Source organism: Hetaerina americana, unplaced genomic scaffold (genome assembly GCF_022747635.1).
Source record: "Hetaerina americana unplaced genomic scaffold, ioHetAmer1.1.p SCAF_2, whole genome shotgun sequence".
Taxonomy (NCBI): Eukaryota; Metazoa; Arthropoda; class Insecta; order Odonata; family Calopterygidae; genus Hetaerina; species Hetaerina americana.
In genome coordinates this window covers 73,470,996-73,487,024 of record NW_027286763.1, presented here as the reverse complement: position 1 = coordinate 73,487,024, position 16,029 = coordinate 73,470,996, and the positions used below count along the sequence as shown (strand labels likewise).

The 16,029-nt window shown below is 32.5% G+C and overlaps 1 protein-coding gene across 1 annotated transcript in view; it reads left to right on the top strand.

Moving 5' to 3' along the window:
• RhoBTB (Rho-related BTB domain containing) overlaps positions 1 to 14,094 on the top strand; it is a 169,622-nt gene extending 155,528 nt beyond the window's left edge. Inside the window, exons 11-16 of the mRNA XM_071585577.1 lie at positions 7,072 to 7,095; positions 8,178 to 8,291; positions 9,218 to 9,388; positions 10,534 to 10,839; positions 11,612 to 11,760; positions 13,800 to 14,094. Coding sequence (XP_071441678.1) covers positions 7,072 to 7,095; positions 8,178 to 8,291; positions 9,218 to 9,388; positions 10,534 to 10,839; positions 11,612 to 11,760; positions 13,800 to 14,094 — 1,059 coding nt within the window. The remainder of the gene's footprint in view (positions 1 to 7,071; positions 7,096 to 8,177; positions 8,292 to 9,217; positions 9,389 to 10,533; positions 10,840 to 11,611; positions 11,761 to 13,799) is intronic.
• Positions 14,095 to 16,029: the final 1,935 nt, after the last annotated feature.

Below are 16,029 nucleotides of genomic sequence, written 5' to 3'. Positions count from 1 at the left end.
ATCATGAAAATATTTTCTTGATGGGGCAAAAAAATGTTGGAATTCAAGAAAATTTCTTCTGGTAATGATCATATCTCATGGCAACATGTTCCTCTCCAAGTAGCTTTAAATTTCATGTAGGTACTTCCTTTCTAATTTCCAATCACTTTTGCACTCCTGGAGGTATTTTTTGCACGTACAGCTATTTCATTATGATTAGAATATTTTCTTAAAACCTTTAAGTATATAATGGGAGAAAAACTGGGAAAGGGATTAAGAAAATTTGTGAGACCACTTTAATATTCCAGTCATCATATATGCATATTTTTCAAATGTAGAGCAGGTAAAAATTTATTTGAGTACATACGTATGTGCATAATTTATGTAACAATTGAATGCTGATTATTGCAATTTTCTGTGCAGAGAAAAATGAAAAAGCTATAGTATCCCTAGCCACAATTGATATCCCAGGAAAATCTCTCTGCTTGTATCATTATTTCCCTACTTGGATAGATATTTCTTTGTTATCACACCAAAAGTCTGTACCCTGCAAAATAAGTAACTTACATCCTCTCAAATAGCATTTTCCTCAAAATCACATATTTGTGTATCAATGGTGACCTAATTTAATTTGTAACAATGGCTTTACTTCAATTGCATCTTAATTTTTGAAAATTATGAAATTTAAATTCATGTGACATATGTATATGTATTATAAATGCAGACAAGGTGGTCTTGTCCATTAGCATCATAGTCCCTTGAGTTCCCTTCTTCATGCCACTCAAGGAAGTTATATAATTGATTTTTAACTTGTAGATGATGGGATATTGTGGCTGGCTTCATTAAATACCTACCTTTATTAGCATATCTACTCAATCCTTTACCACTGCATTTAGGAAAATTAAATGAATATATTATTTCACAATTCTATGTTGAAAAATAATTTATGATAGCAGAGTTTTTCCATAAAATAGAGAAACAAAAATATTCGGTGCAAACCTAAAATTATCCCAGACTAACATGCAATTTTCAAGAATAAGTATGTTGGCAGGAAATAGTAAACCATAAATATTATAAGCACAAAAATTTCTGGCACTATGTGAGTAGTTTGTTAAAATATCTAGTCCTTTCGTGTAATTCTTGCAATTGCTGAAATTTAACCTCAGTTCCATCATAGCAATATTTCATGATTATATCATTATGCATGTACATATGAGAAAAGGCAATCTTATTCAAAATGTAATAATAATGAAATTTCACATGCAGTTCAGTAATTTCTGCATATTACTTTAAATGTGTCAGTCTTTCACACTTGGTTGTATAATGCCAACATGTTCTGGTTACAGGTAAAGGCAATATAAGTGCATGTGTCATCTTTCCCAGCTTTATGTAGGTACTTAGGCACTATAGAATTTTACCATTTGGTTGTGGTAATACTTATAAGAGCCCTCATATTTTTTGAGTACATAATTTAATTATAGTCTCATGTATTTGAAGCAATGAATCATGTGAAATTATCATCATAAAGAAGATAGTTTGTAGTAGATATTTTATTTACTTTATAAGACTTTCGGTACATTCATCGACTAATATGTCTCTGGTTTAATCACCCTGCTTTAATGCCCAGTGCCATTAACAAATTTTTTGTGGACCATTTTCAGTGTAATCTATATTTTTACATTTTGTAAAAACATAAAATATTTCCAATTTAAATTTGAGGCATAGTATGTTAAAAAGTGAGCCTTAAGCACCATGTAAATGTGGCAAAGTTTAGAATAGTTGAATGAAATTAATATTAGTTAAAAAGGTAAAGCTTTTCATAGTTAAGTCAGGATTGCTTCAAGAATGGAAACTTGAGGGAATGAGTTGCTGCCAAGGGAAGTTTTTAAAGTCTTTTTCTGTGGTATAGCAATCTGCAGGTATGGTGATTGAGTTTCACCACATTTTTTGTGTGTACTTCTCTTATATGCATTTTAATTCACATCTTCCATGCCTGGTAAAACATCATGACCTACCATGGACTCTGCGATACATACTTCATTTCAAATTAGGTCATTGGAGCAACCCACAAAACTGGGAGTAAAAGTAAACTGTGTACCCTTACGAGAAGGATTAAGTGCCAGGATATTTCAAAGTTTCTAAGGAACAGCACTACTGCAATACAATGGTTGTGGTGAATATTAAATGTAATCATTTGTGTTGTTTCATATACAATCACCACTCACTCAGTTTCGTACCTGGTTCAGCATTTTACAGGTATGCATTTCAAAATAGGTACATGATGATGAGTCTTGTGGCGGTAGCAAAACTAGGTACATTTGAGGACCAAATTTTCACTTATATTTTCATAAAACATTTATCAACATCAACTTAAATATTTAGCTTCAGGGAATGGAATGCTATCACTGTCAAATTTTCACAAATCAGGGTAATATAGCACTACAGACTTGAAGCAGTCTTTTTAATGTCCTGTTCATTTTAATAAAGTGGCATGCTTACTTCTGAGTTGATATCAATTACTGAGTCCATAATTGAATATGCAATGCAAAGACTATATAATGCATTATCTCAAAGGAAATTTTCTAATTAAATTATATTTCTGCTTGAAAATACTATGTTTATATTTTTTGTGTTTTTTACTGGTGAATAATTATCATCAGAATTATTCTTTTTCAATTTACAATATTAAGAACTAGGTAATCAAGGTTGGAATGAATCTGCCTATATGAAATGCCTATAAAAAGACAAGTAAAAGAATGTCTTTTATATATTAGCAGTATTTAGAATATTGTGAAAATGGAAATAACTTTTTATATTCAGATTAACATTAAACCAAACCAACGAAAGATAATGGCTAAGTCAGTCTAATGAGATTAGTCAATGTCCATTGGCAAGGTAAATCTTCAGTTAATTTTAGGTAAATATTGAATAATTAAAAACTTTCTAAGACTTAAGGACTTTACTGCATCAAATTAAATAGTAATCAGTAGTTTTTAGTTTCATAACCCTAGGGAAAGTGCCTACAGTGAGTGCAAAACTGTGGTATAGCTTCACAGGCTGCATGAGTGGTTGCACAGATGGCTGTATGCCTGTCCAGTCACCTAAATAGTCTATAGAAGTGCATACACAGTCTGTGTAATCTGTGTAGATGCTTCCCCTTAGGGAATTGGCACAATTAATATCACAAACCACTGACTTAAGGATTGACATTTGTACATTATAGAGTGCAGTTTATTTTGAAGGTATTCTATCCTTGTGTCCTTATTTAAGAAGTACTGAAAGATAATTTCATTGTATACATACATATTAAATTTCTGAGAAAAGTACATGCATAGTCACTTTTTTCTGTTTTATTAATTACATGCCTCTTTATGAATAAGTAATTTCTTGAACTTTTAGACATTCCCCTTGGTGCTTTGGGCTTACTATATATATTTTACTTTTTAATATATGACTATGTATATAGAAGACAATTGTAATCTTGCCAAAATGATGATGAAGAGTTGTAATAATATTTCTGATGCATTGATGCACCAGTATTTTTTATTGAAAAGTTTGGTATTGAACTCTATTCTTATAAAGTGTGGTAAGACTAATTTTTAATATTTCATATTGTTTTGAAATAAATTATGGGTATAAAATTGTTAGAGCTGTTGAACTTCCCATCTCTGGCTATCAGTTATTTATTAAGAAGTCATAAGTTTTGCTAATATGGCTACTATAATGCATACATAATCATAATACCATTATGAAATTTGGCTGTGAACAAGTTTTAAACACACTATACAACATAAGTATATTGAAATGGCATTATTAACTTTTCAGTGTTCCATAATATGTGTCAACATTATCAACCAATCACATGAATAGATGGAAATGGGAAAATCATTAACAAATGGAAACTCTTAATTTCTCATTTTATTTTAATTTATAAGTTCTTTTCACTTCATATCACTTTCATCATTCCAAATACATTCATACATACATATATGTATTTGAAGTCTGCAGTCTAAAAATGTAGCACATTTTGTATTCTCTTACTGATTTACCCTAAGGCATTAATAGTTTTTTTATTTAAATGAACATTGAAGACAAATATATGCGTAATATCTACTTCATCTATAATTAATGAAAACATAAATTAGCTGTTATTTGATAAACATTTTGCACAACTGCAAAAATAAAACTAGTCATATAGAAATTTAATTCAGAGGGATTTTAAAATCTGAAATATGATTTTGACATCCAATTCTTTCATAATTTGTATCTCCATCCATCCTTAAAAGTAGTAGACCTAGAATGAGAGACCCTATATGATATCAGCTGGTCTACTTTATGATTATCATTGATTATTTACTTATGAAATGTATTGCCCGACATATAAATTCCTTTTTCAAGTGCAACTGAAATGTAAATAGATAATAGCAGTCTACTTCAAGTTAAGGATTTAGGTACTTAATTTAAAATGAAATTTCTTCCTAATGAAACTGTATTTAATACGCGGTCTGCTATGCTTCAACTGTTAATTATATGTATGATAAATAACACCTAAAGCTATAGCAGTGATGTTTTACCCTTGACCATTCCATTTGAAATCTTAACCGTGTAACTACTTGGCACATACTTCTTTCTGAACATACTGTTATTTTTTCGAAATTCAATCATCACACGGATATAATTTATTTTAATGGTGGTGAATTCCATTAGAACTAGCTGAGTTTTTAGGTTAATATTAGATAATGATATATTCTGATGTGTTCATTAATAGTCATTTTATTTTATACGATAACTATGGTAATCTTCAGACAAGACTTCTGTTAAAATAGTTAGAAAAGATATTTAGAAGTGAAGAAATTTTTAGGAAATTAATTTCAGGACTCACTATGATGTCCATTTTATTTTTAAATTCCTTTTGCGCATACCATACCAAATTATTCTTGAATAAGGCCAATTAATGTCAACAAATTTGATCTGTTTACTGTGACTATACTCACACTGGAAACATACATGATATGTATATATATCATTAAATGTAGAATGATATTATTTTTAATTATTCATTGTACTTTTCTGATAACTCTTGATGATAAATAGTCAGCCTCAAAATAATGCTCCAAGTTAGTCAATGCACTGTAGGAAACAATGCAAATGCAGAGAGACCAATCTGGATAAAATGAATAAAAATCATAAATAATTCATGTTTGAATGGTATCATTTCCCAAATTTGTCTGAGATGAAAAAAATAAGAAATTATAAGGTATTAGTGGCGTTTAGGTTCAATAAATATACTTCTAGGTTTACTATTTGATATTTTAATGAGTAAATGAAAACTGTTATACATAGAATATTTTCATATTTCTCATTGAACATCTGAATGAGACACATTAACAGTTCTGAGTCAAACTAGTGCCACGAATTAAAAATGTATTCTGTTTAATGTTGCAGAGAGTGTCAATGTATGTCTTTAGCAAATTTCAATTCAATCTGTTCATTAGTTTTGTGGTAAGAAAGGAACAAATAAAACAAGTAGATTTTTAATTATAGTTATTTTGCCCTTATGTACATGTAAGTGCAGGATGTAAATCAACAGCCATTTTCAATGAAACGATCCTGTAAAGCACCATGGTTACTCCTGGTAGAGAGTTGCAGATGGGAGAAACTATTTTAAATTCCAATGAAAGAAAAACAGTGAAATTCATTTAGTTAAGGTTCAAATTTTGTGATTGCATTCAGTTCTGTAAAGCTGAATATATGTAAAAATATGCATCAATTAGATAGATATTACACTCTGAAAACAATTTTCCAGAGTTGATATTCCTAATTTATAAAGCTAGTGCTAAATTTAAAAAAGGGAAAAATATAAATAATGAATTTTGAGCCATTTAAATGCTACTCATGTTGGAACTAGTCTTTCAAATAAGTTTGTTTCTTGTTTCCTTAACCCCCTTTCCCCCTAACACTCATTCAAAAACAGTCCAATAAATTACTGCCAGATATGAGAGGGTCAATTATTTGATTCTTATCAATGTATTCCAATAATTTTAACTTTCCTGTTATGGTATCCATGACTATACCTTTGTCATTAAAGAAAGTTGAAGCTCCCTGGCAGTGGTGAATTTAGTTATTCGATACCTCAAGGCCTGGAGAAAATGTTACTCTTTTCATCTTGCACAGCTGAGTTTACCTCTCTAATTGATTTTTCCATATCATACCTCACTTAAAAATTATGGGAACATTTAGCTGCCAAGACCCAGGCCTACTAGGTCTATGCCTAAATATACTACTGTCAATAGTGTTCAGTGGCTTTTTCCGTAATTAATGAACAAGTTTTCATTAAATGGTACAATTCATTTGTCTCTGAGTAAAGTAATCAGCTATTAAATCTCTGAATGCCTCAGGTTGGTTATTGCATCATAAAAGCCTACTATGTCCAAAATAATGGCATGGCATTTACTCATGGTTGATGAACTATTCTTGGAACTCTTATTTACCTCATGTACACAATCTTTACATTTGATCTATCCTTGCTGCACTAAAGACTTTCTTCGGGATTTTGTATAATTTTCTGTTATTGAGGCCTAGATGTGAACTATTCAAATATTTCTTATAGTTGATGATAATCAAGCATTACTATTGTATTTTTGAGAACTTTTTGTGACATTATAGTTTAATATTGATGGAATAAGTACATTCTATCTCATTTATAAATTTTGTGCCTTTAATATATGAATTAGAAATGATTTTCTATTTCATATGATTCCACTCAAAAATAAATCATAGTTTTATTCAATTGTACATAATTATGTACATATCTTTTGGTCTGAAAAATTCCTAGTATTAACAAAAATTAACTTGTCCACTAATTCATATGTGAGAGTGAATTTATCTGTCACTAGTTACTAGAATTGTTTATATTTATCATAGAAATAAATAATATCTATGTAAAATTGATATTAATGGCAGTCTTTGGTTATGTGAACTGATGAGGATTTATTTCAAATTGATTGGTGTGCCATTCATGATGTTGGGCTGCTAATTTGGATGCCCTGTATCATCAACACACGTATCAACTTTGTCTTATGTTTCTTTCAGACTGTGCCTCTTGGACTATTGCTGGTAATTACTGTTGTCAATGGGAATATTAGATTTTTCTAACCCAATATTTTTCATCCTAACACAATCTCTTACCAGAACACCAAAAGACCTTTTCAAAACCTGGGCATACTAGACTACCACCTTAAGCATTCCTCTTCCTTGGTACAGTCATTTGATTTAATAGTAGATCAGCATATTCACTCTCCAAAAGTACACACTGAATCCCTCTGCCATTTTACATAATCCCATGTTATATTTATTTCTTTTTGCTTTTGTTTGTAGTGAAGAATATTAGCATAGTTAAATGTTTTTCAGTTGGTAATGAAATGTTATACTGAATGGCTGTGTTGTATAAAATGTATCTTTAGAAGCTATATGTGTTCTACAGCAATGGTGTTGCTAATATTTAATATCACATGTCCCAGTAGCTATTTTTGTATTTTGCTTTTCGTGTGTGTCTGTGTTTATATGTATTCAGTATGAACGTTAAAAATTACAAAAGCCATATCATAAACTGTAATAAACATTCCATAAATAAATGCTATATACTAATAAAAGAGAAACTTAGTTTTATACTTGCATTGTACTACACACAATTTAATATGTTGTAGAATTGAGACAATCATGATCAGACGCCATTGGTAATTTTTCTTTCCTTCCACTCTAAATTTGATGTTTTTGGTTACTATACTTATAGTTTTAGAAATTCTATAAACTAAATTTGGCAGTACTTTTTTGAGTTTGATAGAGTAGGATTTTCTCATTTTGAATTCTTCCTGAAAGCAGTTATACTTACATTGAAGTATAAGTTTTTCAATATTGCATTATTTGGTATCATTAAAAATAATCTGGATACATATGTGCAACTTTAGGTATAAAATTTGAACCATCAAGTTAATCTGACACTCAAATATCAAATTTATATTATTGAAATTCGAAATGGACTGAAAAAAATGTTAACCTCAGCCATATATCATGTTCTCACTCCTTCGGGTTCAATATTATATTTCCTCATTATTCTCGTTAGATTGATTTTGGGTTATATGTTCATTTCTCACATTCCTTATATTATCCTGAACTAATTTTTCATTTTTCAACATCAGGAAATTCGTCAAGCTGCTGAGTTTTTAGATCTCCCAGAACTGCTAGTTTTTGTTTCCAATATTCAAGCCCATGAAGAATTCATCAATACTGATCTCAAACAGCAGTTCAAGAAGGTAATCTAAATGCATTGATTATACATATTTACTCAGAGCCGGGTTGAGTTGTTCTTTTCAGCCAGAGAAAAATGTTGAAATGACATTCTGGCATTTTTGCTTTTGTTAACTGAGAACTAATATAATGTGCAAAATCATATTAACTGAGTGGTTATCTACTTTCTTATGATTCAATTGATCATCCACTACAAAGTTCTGATTAAAGTAGTCACCACAGTCCATTTTGAGGATTTGTGCCCATTTTTTTGACATAAACAGTATCTTCTTTCCCTCTCCCTAAAATACCATCTTTACCCCTAATTTTATGCCACATCTTATATATTTTCTTTTTCATGAATTGAACACATGGTACTCAAAAGATTGTATCACCTCTCAACGAGGTGATAAAGTCTACAAAGGCATAATACCATGTGGTTCTGCAATGGTGGAATTGATGCTAATAATTAAATGTTGTTCTGGAAACAGTAAATGTAAAAACTTTGAATACATATCCTCCACTAATTTTAATTACTTTAAAATGCATGTGGGCTGATTACAGATTCAATATATTATTTAACTTGCAAATTGTAATATATATTCTAAATAAAAAAATACATCTCCCTTTAATTCTACCCTTAGAGGACTCTTTTTAGGGTTCTCTTTGGCATCCTTAAATACTTCCCTTACTAGAACGCACACCCTGATCCAGGGTTCACAATTGGAGGTTTCTAACCTCAATGTTTTGTTCAGGGGAAAGATAAGACTGAAGAATTGAACTGAAGTCAGGGAGAATTGGAAAAATAAGTTTTGTTAAATTCAAATATATCCAGTTCTTTCTTCAGTTTTCTGGATCTCCCACTACCCTGGTTGCATGGTCCTCCCCTGTCAATTTTTCTTTAGGTTGTTCATTACTAAACTGCCATATATAATGACTGGCTCTTTCTTAGGCTGTGAGGAATCGACTGCACGAGCTTTGTCTTGGGCAAGGTCTCTTCTCAGATGTAGTGTTCCAGCTGGAAGATGGCTCCTTATTGGCCCATCGAGCTCTCTTAATGGCCAGGTGTGATATGATGCGAGCCATGTTCTCTGGGGATTTCAGAGAAAGTTCTTCAAAAGTGGTAAGAAGCAAGTCACTATGAAAAAATAACTCTTGTTAACTTAAGTTTTAGCAGTAAGGTGTTGAGTGATGTCTGGGCAAATCGACAAATTTAACACTGAATGATAGAGAGAATTTATTTTTTCTGAAATTGATGGAAACATCAGTTATGGGGACATGAAATGATTAACTTGTGAAAACTATAGATTTCATTTGCATGAAAGGATGTAAAAGTAAGAATACAATTGGCTTTGATGCTATCATGCATAAATTGCAACAAGGGTTTTCTAAATCAAAAATGATAGGTAAAAGGAAAATGATTATTGCTGTATTTTGAATATTCCATCTTGATTTATTATACCAATACACTTTGACATTCTAATATGAATGATAAATATTGTAATTTGATATAATAATCATAAAAAGGAAGTCCCTGTTTAGTTTACTAAAAGTATTACTAAATAAAAGATAAAATTAATTGACATCATAATTCTCCTCTAGTCATAAGCTTTAATATTTAGGCTTAAATAAAATTGGTTAATTTATAAACTTAATATTTTTCCATATATGTTTTCTTTCACTAGCAAGGTCCTTTGCTATGGTGAATTTTACCGTAAGTCAAGTACAAAAATTTTCTAAGAAGCTCCAATTGTAGCTTGTGTACTGGCTGAAAATAAGCAAAACCATTTTAATTCAAAGAAATTATGTCTCCAAGTCATTTCAATGCAATTTATCTTCAATATATATCAATAATTTTGGCAATTCACAGCATAAATTTAAAAAAAATGAATGTCATCGGTAAGTTTTGATGCATGGTAATCATTTATGGATATTATATTCTGGTAAACAAAAAAATAGCATTCTCGGGACCAAAACTTTGGTGTTAACAGAAGTTGACCGTCAACTTTCCACCCAATGTGCAGTATTGGTTTGGAGAATCACGACTCAGATTCCACACTATTATGGCATAGAGCTAAGTGAATGCTATAATTTATAGACAAATTTTCTATAAAATTTCTAATATTGGATCAAACTTTTCCCTTGAGTTGGTAGTTCTCTAATTCTAATTTTGAATAAGTTAACATACAATTCATAGTTATCTATTTTAATAGCAGTTTGTAATCAAGGCCAAACATGATTTATAATTAAATGATTGCCTCTATCTAGATCCATTTTCCGGGTGTGAAAGAGGATACTTTCCGGCGATTGCTGACATACCTGTATACAGATGAAATCCCAGCTTTCCCACCATCATCCACTCCGCAGCACTGCTTGGACCTCCTTGAGCTAGCCAACCGTCTATGCCTTCCACGCTTGGTGCACTTAGTTGAGAGAAATGTGGTGAATCAAATGGAGGCACGAATAGCAGCTACCAATGCTTCCAATTCAGGGAATGGAGGGGAGACACCTTTAGAAATGCCAGGAAACACTGACGTTGTGGAAGATTGCCTCTGTCTGGTAGAACCATGCAAGGTGAATATGTAGCTGTTTTGTTTCTGAATTAAAAAAAAAATATATTAGCTTCAAAAAGATATTGTATACTTTCTCAAATGTTGAAAAACTTGGGTATCATCTCAGGTTAAATTGAGATCTGCTTTCAAATTTAAATATCATCATTTGAGGAGGTAACGGTATTCAAGGTTTGAAGATTCATGCATTGCTTTACTCATGGTGCCCACTTCCTTAAATCAATGCAAAAAAATCCAACGTATATCATGTTATTCATTTGCATAGGTGTTTATTGAGGTATTAATGTATATAAATTTATGGACTTATGTTCTTAATCTTTATGTAAATAAAGACATTTACTCTAGTACTTACTTATCAAAGCATTTTGCTCATACTAGTGAAATGGAACTTGAAAAACAATTGTATAATTGAGGGGAGCATTAATAGCCACATAAGTATGATTTCTATGCTGGCATCCAATGAAATCCAAAAGTGGGCATGAACTATTTGGCAATTTACCGATAACCAAATTTAATAAATTGGTATATGTATATGAGGAAGCAAATATTTATTTTTTATCACTGAGTTTTCAAAATTAAGCAAAGTACTACTCGAATTTAAAGGAAATTTAATAATCTAAAATAATGTTGGTAGCCATGAGGTTCTTGTAGTTTTTTCAAAGTTTAAATGAATAAATACTTTGCAAATTTTATGAATTATGTGCAAATGATATTGACATGTTAAATGTAATCATTGCAATGAAGTAGCTGACAAATAATTTTAAACATTTTTTTAGCTTCACAATGCAGACCAACTGGCTGATTGGTGTATGAGCTATTTATGCTCAAATTACAATAAGATCTGCAAAACATCACCAAAATTACTTAAAAGCTTACATCCAGATAATCAAGCATACCTCAGTGAACATCGCTGGCCTCCTGTTTGGTAAGTTACAAATATTGTTAAACTTAAACCACTTTTATCTAGGAAAATGTGAATGGCTATTGAATATAAGTTAACCATTATGTCTGAATTTGATCAACCTAATTTATTTCTCTATTTGTACTATTGGAATATATCTGCACAATCTGATCTGAATGCTGTGAAATAACCTTAAGAATTGAAAAGTGCTTTTGCAAAAGCTGGCCTTTGCAAACATTTTTCTGGCCAGGTACAAAACTGATATAAGGAAATTAAAATTTGTTGACTTTGAAATAGGATGGTAGAGTTGCCTGTCATAAAGTTGAAAAAGATTCACGCTGTCATAAATCAATCTCTGAGGGTAAACTTCTATACAACTTTACTTAATGGCACTTTGTAACAATGAGTAACTGATATCTTGGGATAAAGAGTTGAACTTATGATTGGATGATGCTGGTTTTAAGTCATAGTCAAGAGCTCTAGACCAACTCATCTGAAACCGAGAAGCAAAGTTCTCTAGATACCAGCTTTTCTTGAGAAACTACTGGTGGCATAGGGAGTGGAATTGGCCTCTCTATTATATTTTAGGAGTTCCATATATTCAATTGTTCCCGGCTCAACCTTGTGGAAATTTATTTTAATTAAATGAAGAATACAATGTATCTTTCCACTGTCCTTTATTCACGTACAATCGGTTTCAACGCTCAAGCATCATCATCAGGTACCTGATGATGACGCTTGAGTGTTGAAACCGGTTGTATGTGAATAAAGGACAGTGGAAAGATACATTGTATTCTTCATTTAATTGTTCCATATACTATTGAACTATTGTGCTAATTATGAGCAATAAGTAGCTAATATAGCGAGAAACATAACCTCATATTGTAGCTATTTAGAAACATCAAATTTTGAGAGGCAGTGACCTTATTTGGGACAGTGATATCTTGCATGATTTTCTCTATATCTGTTGTATTTCAGATGAATTATCTCATTTTGGGTTTAACGATAGTTAGAAGAAAAGAGTATAATTGTCAAATCAAACTAGATTACTGTAAAAAATGGTCATTATACAAATTTATTAGCATTTGAATTCATTAGGTAACATGCATTCATGCAATATCTATGTTTCAACTCTCCACTGGTTATCACTTTTAAGTTCTTGATTTAATTCTAAGATACCCTTGAATATTTAATAATAATCTTTGATTATAATTGGAGATGTGCCAGCACCAAAATTTCAACTTGAGGTGAGTTAAAATAAAAAATTACTTTGAGTTTGAATGTAAATGAAATGTTATATTTGATGAATTTGGAAGCTATAGTAACATTTGAAAAACCTTTCTACTCTGAGATTAGTTGGTAATTTTATTAATTCATCGCAAAGAGCAAAAATACAGCTTTCATTTGGGGGTCAATACAACCCTGACTTGCAATTCATTGGATGTTAAAACTTTTTCTAGCATAAAGATGTTATCTATATATATATTTCTGTATTTTGTTAAGATCTCGGTATCAAAGTAACTACTAAAGTCTTTATTTTTGGCTTAAACTATACCATGAGAAAAATCAAAGCTCTGCAATTAAGGGAATCTTTCAAATGGATTCAAACTCTAACTTGAACATACTATCTCTAAATCTTTTCATTTTGTGTTGATTAGAATTATATCATATGTGTAAATAAAAAGGATTTAAGAGGCAAATAATATTAATAATCATTCAATGGTGTCCTTAGAAAGCAAAAAACCAACTTTCAACATAAATATCTTCCTAAAGAGAGCATTTAGCTGATTATTAACACATTTTCATATGTGCAATTGTATTTTAATAACATTATCAGTATCTTTAATTTTATTTGACCCAACATTCATTTTCTTTTGTTTTATGCGCCTGATGCTGGCATTGAGATTGAAAAGAATAGTATTTTAAAATTCAGTTTCTGCTAGCATGACTGAAAAACTGCTGATTATTATTTTGTAGTGTTTTTCTATTGTTATCTTGTGTCAGTTCACTTCTCTCCCTACCAACTCAACTAATTATGCCTTTGATCACCCTCGAACTCCCAGGTATCTCAAGGATTATGACTACTACCAGAAGTGTGCCCTGGAAAGGGAGAAGGAGGAGAAGCCACTCAAGTCACTGAAGCGCAGCCGCAACAACTCTGGCTGCCTCTGCTTCACGGGGAAGTCTCGCCGGAGTGGGAGCGAGAGACCCCCCTCCCTCTTCTCCGGGGGCGGCTCTGGATCCGTGGGTGGAGGGGGGGTCATGAGGGGTGCAGGGGGCGGGAGCGGTGGGAGTGGGACGATGGCGCTGTCCGTGCCCATCATTGGAGGAGCTGAGATAGCTGAGGGGGGCGTATGACCCCACCTGTGCCCGGGGGGGTCCTCCGCATTTGGATGTTTCCCGCACGTGCCACTCAAGCTGCTCCTTGTGGTTCCCACCCTGGGCGTACTCCTCTGCACCGTGTTCGGCACTCTCATCCTACTCCAAATGTACACCTGAGTGAGAAAGGTGGCGACACGACCACACCGCCAACGACCGTTTTTGTCTCCTCTCTCCCTCTCAAGGGGAGGAGAGGATGGGGAGGGGGAAGGAGAAGGAAAGAAATACGTCTGAGATAATGCGACCACCATCGGAGAGGTCATCCAGCTTGACAAAAAAGAGGGAGAGAGAGAGAGAGAGAGGGAGGTGTATGTCTTGGTTTGGTGAGAGCCAAACGCTTTGTCCTGTCAGTGTTTTATGCAACCCATCACTCAAGTCTCCCCTCTCCCCACCTCCTAATATCCCCCACCCTTTCTTTATAATCTGTGAATGTGTCTGCTAATTAATGTGATTCAAAGTGATGAAACGGAAATTGTGGGAGAGAAAGTGTTGGAGCATGTATTTGGAAACTGTGGAGCCAATGCTTGCAGTTGTCAGTGGCAAAAGAAAAAGAAATGTTGCATGGTACGAGGGTGGATAAAAATGTTGGAACCATGTTTTATAAGGCATTTGAAGGTGATTATGTAGGGAACACTTTTTTTCAGTCTTGCGGATGCATAAGAACCAACTTTATGCATAAACAAGACACAGTGAAGATTGAAAATGCCAGGTTGAATTATGCCTCAAGGCTGATTAATCATGATTACCATATCTCTTTATTCACATTCTGAGGCATTCTTTGCAATTAAGTGATTTGCCTACTTGATTATAAAAAAGTTTCCGGCATTATAGGAGCTTGAATTCGTTTTTTTTTTTGGGTGGTAGTGGATTTTTGAAGTGTCATAATTGTTGGTAAATGGCACATTTATCACCCGTGGATATTTCGTTATGTTGCTTTATGTGTTATGAATCTGTAACATCTGCAGACTGCCAAAAATGGTGATCAGGAAGACCACTGCCACTTTTCCTTAGAAGGCATTTTTGTGGAGCAAGAACTCAAAATAATTAAGAAATAACATTCCCTAGTGCAAGAAATGCTGAATGAACTATTTGCTCACAATTTAAACAAAAGTGACAATGAATACTAAATGGGAAGGAAATATCAAAATTGTTTTGTGGACAACCTCTTGGGCAGAGTGCACATTGTGCAGAACTGGTTGCATTAAATTGCTGCATTATTTTCTGAGAATGAGTTAGGCATAGAGTGTCTTGTTCTGTTATCCATTGAATTCTGCTGTTTTTCTATTCATTGGTTTAAAGTGTTTACGTGGCCATCAAATGGATTTTTCTGCATGAAAACTTGCATTGCAGAAATTTAATTTGCAAAAGAGGGAATGTAAGCCAGTGAAGTTAATTAGTTAGAGCATTTAGCCCCTTAACTGAGACCAATGTCTTGAGCTCCTTGGCAGTTGCTGCTGCCATTTACTTCTCAACAGGATGCTTAATTTGAGTCATAGCTAATTGGGGTGCAAGGTGATTTAAAGTTGTGTTCTAATGTTCACAAAGTGCTTCTTATACTCAAGGAAATATTGCACTCTCTGGTTATTGAATCATCATAGATTTACCTTATAGTTTAAATACTTTTTATTTTAACTCATTGTCTGCAATTTTGGTATTTTCAAAAATATTTTAAAAAGTTCAGCAACTTCACCAGTGCATATTTATATGCAATCAGTTGTGCTGTTGTGCATACTGCCGCATTCTTCAAGTGATTCCTCTTCGGAAGTATAATTTTCAACTGAGTTTGATGTAATTCTGAGTCTCTGTCCTTCATCAACATTATCCTTATTAGACTCAGTGCACTTTTATCTTTGTGTAAGTTTTGAAACCTTATAGAAAAGCATCTTGCCATATGCATAAATTCAGCAAATCACC